The 8,407-nt window shown below is 34.4% G+C and overlaps 1 protein-coding gene across 1 annotated transcript in view; it reads right to left on the bottom strand.

Moving 5' to 3' along the window:
* Positions 1-2,890: 2,890 nt before the first annotated feature.
* Positions 2,891-8,407, bottom strand: part of EFCAB2 (EF-hand calcium binding domain 2) — a 14,179-nt gene continuing 8,662 nt past the window's right edge. The window contains exons 4-7 of the mRNA XM_015815155.1: positions 7,187-7,266; positions 6,356-6,398; positions 6,204-6,270; positions 2,891-3,771 (exon numbers count right to left, since the gene is read on the bottom strand). Coding sequence (XP_015670641.1) covers positions 3,656-3,771; positions 6,204-6,270; positions 6,356-6,398; positions 7,187-7,266 — 306 coding nt within the window. The 3' untranslated portion in view covers positions 2,891-3,655. The remainder of the gene's footprint in view (positions 3,772-6,203; positions 6,271-6,355; positions 6,399-7,186; positions 7,267-8,407) is intronic.

The raw sequence follows: 8,407 nt of genomic DNA on the forward strand, positions 1-8,407 counted from the left end.
TCAGTTCTTTGCACCAAAGCAACACAGTATGTTTATGTCACGGATTAGCCTGGGTAGATATCGTAGATATTCAGGAAAGAAAAGCCAAATGCACTAGAATAGGTGGTACCAGGCTCAACAGCAGTAAGCATGAGAGGAATCTAGGAGTCCTAATGGACAATCGCTTAAGTATGAGCCAGCAATGTGTTGCATTTGCCCAAAAAGCCAATGCAGTCCTGGGCTGCATCAACAGAAAGATAGTATCAGGCTCACGTGAAGTGTTAGTACCACTTACTAGTAAGGCCACACTTGTGTAGAATACAAAAAAGATGTTGAGACTCTAGAAAGAGTGCAGAGAAGAGCAACAAATATGATTAGGGGACTGGAGGCTAAAACATACGATGAACTGGATATGTCTAGTCTAACGAAGAGAAGGACTAAAAATGACATGATAGCATCTTCCAATATCTGAGAGGCTTTCACAGAGGGGAGGAGGTCAACCTATTCTCCAAAGCACCTGAGGGTGCAGGACAAGAAGTAATGTATGGGAGATTATCAAAGAGAGATACAACTTATAATTAAGAAGAAATTTTCTGTCAGTGGAAAAGCTTGCCTCCAGAACTTGTGGGTGCTCCATCTCAGGAGATGTTAAAGAAGAGATTGGACAGCTATTTGTCTGGGATCATATAGCCCGAGCAGGGGGTTGGACTAGAAGATCTCCAAGTTCCATTCCAACTCTGTTATTCTGTTATACTGTTATTCTAGATTCCTGTGAATGACATATGATCTGCAGAGAATCCCCCTTTGAGTCATCATTGTTGAACACTAGCAATCCCAAACACCACTGCCCTTCTCTGCCTCATCCTGGTGCCTCATGTATATATGTGTGTATGTATGAAGAAGAAAGAATATGTATGAAAGAATGGATTAGTATTTGCGCTCACACATCTTAGATTAATTGAAACCTGGCAATCCACTCTAAATGGTGAAGAGAGGTGGAAATTGCTACATGTGAGTTAAAAGATTTAAGTAAATAATTATATCAATATTTCATCAAATGGACTTTTCTTCCCCTACCCACTTTACTTATTTATATGGCCCTGGCATATTGTAGCATGGTCTCTGCATGCCATTCAAAAGCTGGTGCCCAGTAGAACTTGTACACCCTGCCTCTATGGCATCTTTTCCACCCTCCAAACATACTGGGATGCAACATGCAAAATTCCCAACCAGCAAACATGCAGCCCTATTGACAAAAACAACCCTGACACATTATCAATCTAATTACAACCTCCAGGATTTTAGATACAATGATTTTTAAAACATTTATTCCTTTTTCTATCATTCATCCATTTCCTATTTCCAAGTATTTATTTGTCCCCACGAAGAAACTGAATTTGATTTTATGATGGTCATTGTGTCACTGCTAATCCCAAATGAGCAAGATAATTAGTTTAAATAGCTTTATGGATATTTAAAGATTGTACTTTACAGCACAGAGAAATGTAATTTAAAATGTTTTAGCTTTTATCAAAAGTGAAAAAGAAGGAATATCTGTCCACATCAGAGATATGCAGGAATAGTGAGAGACTATTTTCTTTGATGCCAATAACTGGCAGAAGAAGACTCACATAACATCTGCTGTCAGATATCTAAGCCCACATGGGGATCACTTTGTGGTATCAGAATCCTGACACCAGTGTCATTTTGTCACTTATCTCTCCACTTCCTCTGCCACCCAGGGCAAGGGAGGCCAGAGGACAGACCCACCCACCTTCTCCCCACCACTACTCTAGACATGAGGGTGAGATGTGGAAATGGATGTTCTATCAACTCTCAAGTGATCACTGGTGGCATAGAAGACATTTATCCCACTTGTTGCCCTGTTCCTTCTCTTGCCCACTTTGGCGAGAGAGAAAGAGGGAAAGCAAATATTTTCCATACCAGTTCTCCTAGCATCAAACTGCTTCTGCCAACTTAGTGGCTGCTGAAGAGATTTTCCCCATCATCACTGCTTCTCTTCCAAAAAGAGAAGGATACTGGAAACACCTCAGATTTGGCTGGAATTCCCTGAGAAGTTGCTCATGGCTTTACTGCTGTGCTGCTGGAACCACCCCCATGGCTTGAGTGTGCAATGCAATGCCCTGAATGCATTCCTCTGCTTCTTTCTTGTCAATAGCTGAATGCTATAATATTTATCTCTGTGTTCGAGAGTTAATACCCACTTAAGGGCACTCAATCAATATTATGGAATGTTTAAACTTTCTTAGAGTTTTCACCAACAGAAATTTGACAAATAGTATTAAGTTCTATGAAAGAATAAAAGCTCATTCAGGCCCAAGAGACCAAAGAAACTATCAACTATTGCTGATAGTCTAGGAAAAAGAAAATGGAGTCAGGGTACCAGGCAGGATAGCCAATTATTGATTGATATGCTGAATGATAAGAGATACTGGGGAGAAAAGAGAAACTTTCTAAATATGTCAGAAGTTCATTCGTTATTTTTAGCATTAGCTGATTTAATATCACATATTGTCTCATTTGCTCTATTATTTTCTCTTTAATTATGTACATGATCATATACAATCCTTATTATATAAAATAACTTACTGTAACTATGTCTTTAGTTTATTAAAGATATTTATTTATTTGCAAGTTTGTATGTCTGCATGTGTGTAAAAGTTTCAAAAAAAAGTTTCAAAAAAGAATAGAGTGACTTCTGAAATAAGGCCCCTAGACCCTATTCCTAGATAAATATTAAAGGGTATCAACAAAAAAACCATGATGTTTGAAACCTTTGAAGACATCTTAAAGATAAACAAAATTAAATCAGGTGAATATATTTAAATGGAAAACACTCCCCCCAAATGAACACACACACACAGAATAAACAGAGGCACTGCAACATAGCTGAAAGTCAACAAATTCCTTTTATTGGAACAAAAGGAAAAGAGGACATCTGCTTTTAGTTCCAGAAATTATTTTCGATAGCAGAAGCACCTATGCTCAGATATCAAGTTTTAAACTACGAGGTTTGAGTTTTCTTATTAACCAAGGTTTGCTTACTGTCTTTAATGAAGCCTGAACATCAACATTTAATGTTTTGAGAAGTTTGTTCTAAATTCAGCACAACTGTAGTATTTCCTTGTTTTTACTACATTTGGAAATTCTATTTTTCCTATTTTTGTTTGAGTTATTTCACTAATTTTAAATTGTTTTCCTTTTCAGTACTTTAATTACATTATCCTATGCAGTGTACATTATAATCCTATGCTTTCTTTCTTGAAAATAAGTTATGCTTATTTTTCAGTAAGAACATTCAACAGAACCTATTTTTCAATAAGTCCATTATTTTAGCCTTAGACTGCAATCTTGTACATTTTTCTAATAATCCTATTAAATTCAATGCAACTTTCCTGTGAATTATCAGGAAGATTGCCCAATTAGTATTTTCTTTGCAAATTCTGAATTCTACTATTTTCAGTTATACAATCAGATTGACATTTTAAGATATTTAGAAATGTTTGTCTTTTACAAAATAATAAAAAATATTTTTATTTCATACATTTCAGTGTAATTATTAATTTATTATACTTGTGTCCAACAGCAAATATAGTAACTACAATGAAGTTAATGTATAAACAGAAAGTTCAGACCCACAAATTAAACAATATCCTTAGTTTTCATCCACAACCATCATTGAAATATAGTCTTTGTAGCGAACAGTATTTGTTTCTGGATCTACTGCTGCTGAAAGCATTTCTTCCATTTCTTCCTGTGTAAAAGGCTCACCTGCAGCAAAACAAAAAACAAAAAAAACCAACCCTGACTGTAGTATTTCTTACTATATAAACCTTCTAAATTATTCATATTTTAGGGTTTTCAAACTATTTCAAAAGCATAAATATAGATCTGAATTTTAGTAAAAAAAACTTTGTTACTGAGAAATCTATACTGACACCACCTGTTTCATATAACATAATTAAATTCAAATTTAAAATGTTTAACATGTAACATGAATGAACATGAAAAACCAGCAAGTATTAGATGTTCTAGAATGTCTACAAAAGCATTCTACCAAAATTCTTTCATTGAAAATTTGCTACAAAATACTAGCTATTTCAGAATATTATGTTGTAACATAATCTTGCTCCTGTTTTCTTTTGCGAAGTTGTTAATCATTTATTTATTCTCTATTTACTATATTTACCCAAACTACTAATTTCCACCCCAGCATAATTTATTTTTAAAGTTTCAGCAGCATTTCAGATTTGCTGAAAATTCAGTAATGGAGGAAAATTGCTTTGTTTCGTCTGATCTGGCAAAAGTGGCAATGGGGAGACACTGTAAATTCAGGCTCATCTTCTTTAGAATGAACATGGCATTTTTAGATGAGATTGCCATATGTGTCATACTCTTATTTTGTTGCTTTTCATATTTATAACTGTCATTTATGGCAGTGTCTTTTTTACCATGTAATATTAATAGACAATGTTAAATTGTTTAAAAAGAGGACATGACATTTGATTCTTTAAAAAAATATTATTTTTTCAATAGATGAAAATATTTTACAAAAATTTAGATGGCTGCACAAATACTAATTCTAAATATGTAAGCAATATAGCATGTTTAGCAATATAATAGCTACCTTTCTGAATGTAATTTGGTGGGGGGGGTGTAGTTTCCCCATTTGCTTATATCATTCCTAAGTTGATAAAAACATGTTTATTTAGACAGATTTGCTTTAGCTTCAAATAAGACACTAATATTATTACCAGTGCTTACATTTTAATTGGGCTTCAGTTACATTATTGTGTTAAGTATGGAGCACACGCATACAGTGTACTTCATATAAAAAGAGTTGGAATTAACTGTTTAAAAGCTACATCCTTACAGCAGAAAGTTCATGTTCAATATTTAGCTCATCTCATTTGAATCATATTGATAATTTATATTTGCTAAATATGAACATATGTCCAGAAACAAAAAAATATAAACTTATACTATACAAATTAATACTTTATACAAAGCAACCCTGGTATTTCACTTTGTTACTATTCAGTTGTTTCCATCTCTTCATGACCAGATGAAAATAATTTGCCAGGCTTGTCTATCAACAACTGCTTAAACTCTTGCACATGTTAGTTTAAGCATAAACTTATTCATATATACCCATAGCAAAGAAATATAACAAATGGCCACACTGCTTAGTACTGGACATGTACTACACCAATATATTATGACATCCTAAGTACTTGGGAAGAACTTGATGAAAATGAAGGTCAACACCAACTAAAGAACTGGCAGCAGTGATTTCACATTTTTAGGTATGTCATTTTTTCCTTTTTTATATATATTATATACTTGTAATTATTTTCCTAAGCACAATGATTTTATACAACTTGAAATGCACTGACATTTTCTTTTTTTATATTAATACAAATGTGTAAGGCACACAAATTTGAATCAATGTAGAACTTAACTGAATATGCCTTTAGATTGATCATTGGAAGGCATTGGCACTATTTTATGTTGGATTTTACTCTTCAGTTAGGGATGGGCACACTTTTTTGTGACCAGGAGCAATACACATTTGTAGGATTCCAGATACTTCCACAAGATGGTGGATAGTATCATATTCAACCTCCAGGTTGCCTTTCTTTCATTCTAAGGCCTATGGTTGCTAAGCATATCTTCATACAGGTAGTCCTCACAGGTGGCTTAGCAAGTGTTTGAAGTTCCAACCCACCTGAAAAAGGGAATTTACGACCTGGTTTGAAGTTCCCACAGGCCTCCTTTAGGGTTACATGGGTGAACATCAGGTGCTCAGCAATATTGCCACAGTTACAGCTGTTGGCAGTATCCCACAGTCATCCCGACCGTGTTTTACAACAGTTTTGCTGAAAATGGCACTTCCTGTTTTCAGCAAAACTGTGCCCATGGCAAATCCTTGGTTTGCTTAATGACTGTAGATTTGCTTAACAACTAGAGTGGCAGTTGTTAAGCGAATCTGCCAGAAAACAACTGCCACAAAAAATGTCGTACAATTGGTTTTACAGCCGTTACGACATATAACCGTGATAGGCAAGCTCCATTACAGTTATATGTCGAGGACTATCTGTATTCTGTATCACACAGATACACTCAAATTAACATGCAGAGTAGAACTATTTTTTCCTAAGCAAATAAAATTAGTTTTAGTAAATATTTTGCTAAAGTTTTACCTTCCTCGGTCATATACTTTACCAAATCATCTTTGGTAAGATGTCCAGATTTATTCTGATCCAAAACCTATAAAATGGAACACTGAATGTAAATTTTGTTTTTATTGCCTTGAAGTTTAAGAAATTTTCCCATATATAGGAATTATACAAACCTCAAAAGCACGTAAAAGAACATCTTCTGGAATCGGTCGGTATCTGAAATAATGCAGTTAATAAAATAGTTATTGATAATGTGTGTATCTAAGATTTGACTGTTACCATGACAACACCCTTCCAACTCTTCCTGCCATAAATTTTAAAATTTAAAACTTTAAAAAGCTGGCAAATTTATTTGTGGAATCAGTTTTACTTATTTAATTTCTATCCTACTGCAATCTAAATCAATTCTTGACAGTTTACCTAACTGGTAATTTATCTGAGATTTACCTGAGCAAAGTAAAATAGTCATCATAAAAAAGAATAAAACAAAAATTAAAAAATAAAACAAAATCAAACTAAAAACCCCAAGTAATCCACAAGAAACATTTCAATAAATGTCTACTTTAGAAGATAAATATTGTGAATCTTGTGGTAATCTGACAAGGCATTTCTAGAAAAGTGAAGACACTAATTGCCACATCTAATACAGCAGGTAACCTCTGCAACAGACGATCTATGACCTCCTGAGATTATTGAACTATGACTCTCAGTATCTGCATTATTGGGAATACTGGCTGGTATTGCTGTTAATGGTTCAGCAATGTATGGTGGACCATAGATTTCTCTCCTGACTGAAGGGATTGCCATGTATTTTGACCAAAGCTACAGCCAACGTAACATACTACTGACACTGTAATAAATCCACACCCATTTCATAATTGCCAAAAATATCTTAAATTTAACACTGAGAAGTTTGTTCATTAAATTGGATTTGTGTAAAATAAAAAATCTCATATACGCATAACCAAGTTTCACAAACTGAAATACCACTTTCTGTTCGTTACCTTCTTTCCATTAACACTCTAGTCATCATAGGAAGAAATTTTTCCAAACGAATAAACCCAGTTGGTTCTTCTTCTTCTACCTAATTTTTAAAAGAAGCATATCATAAATGATGATGATTTATTGGAAAATGAAACTAATTTACACCATTTGAAATTGCCTTGTAATGTATGAAATAGAAAAAGAATAACCTTGTTCTCTATAGGAGTGCTAATTAGCTAATACTGAGGAAAGTGATACTTTCCATGTAACCTGACGGGGAAAAAAAAAAAGATTTGCCAAACCAGACATCATCTTTCTATTTCTTCACCAATCAATGAAACAGGACTGCATTCTTCTCATCCACACATTCAATATGCAAAATGTTACACATGTATGCAAAGAATATATATTTGTAGCTGCACAGACATGATCGGTGCAGCAGGAAGGTTGGTTTATGAAAGCTTGAGTCAGCTGTTGCACAATCAGGAGTAGCAGAATGCCTGCCGTTGTCATTAGAAATCTAAACTAAATATATTCTGATATGTATAATTACAGATTTGCAACCTCCATCAAAAACGTTATCCCTTCATTATCTCTCTGTATCACTTCTGTTGTTCTACTGCAGAATCACTGCACACAACACACACTGCATTACATTGCCTCCAGCTCTACATTCATTCTTGGTCTCTCCCTTTAAAAACAAAAGCTATATTTGTTTTTAAAACATTGTGAACGGAAATTTAAATACAGAGAGTTCCTTTGTTGCTGTGCAATGAGATAATAAAAGCAGATAAAGTAAATGTAAGTGTCATATGGTCTCATAAGGACTTATGATTTGGGAGTATAACAGGCAATTTACAAATCAGCAGGAATGATGGCCAATTAAAAGTGGGGAAGAAAAATATTTTTTTCTAGATTGGTTGAAAGAATGTAAGATATCATTCTTTCTTTTATCTAGTACAGGGGTGTCAAACTCGCAACGTCACGTGACATGTCTTGACGCATTGTGACTTTTTTGCCATTGCCGGCAATGGGGTGGGCGCGGTTTTGCTATGATGCATCCAGCCTGCGGGCCGGCAATTTGACACCCCTGATCTAGTATATTAAGTTTCTTGGTCTGAAAGGGCTGAGAGATAGAAAAGTAGTCAAACAGCAAAGCTAGCTTCTCCAGATTAAAAATGAGCAGTTATTTTAAAATTATGGTTTTAGAATCTTCTAGTTATCTATTTTATTATTATAGC

The sequence above is a fragment of the Protobothrops mucrosquamatus genome, unplaced genomic scaffold (genome assembly GCF_001527695.2).
Source record: "Protobothrops mucrosquamatus isolate PMUCROS unplaced genomic scaffold, P.Mucros_1.0 scaffold319, whole genome shotgun sequence".
Classification (NCBI taxonomy): Eukaryota; Metazoa; Chordata; class Lepidosauria; order Squamata; family Viperidae; genus Protobothrops; species Protobothrops mucrosquamatus.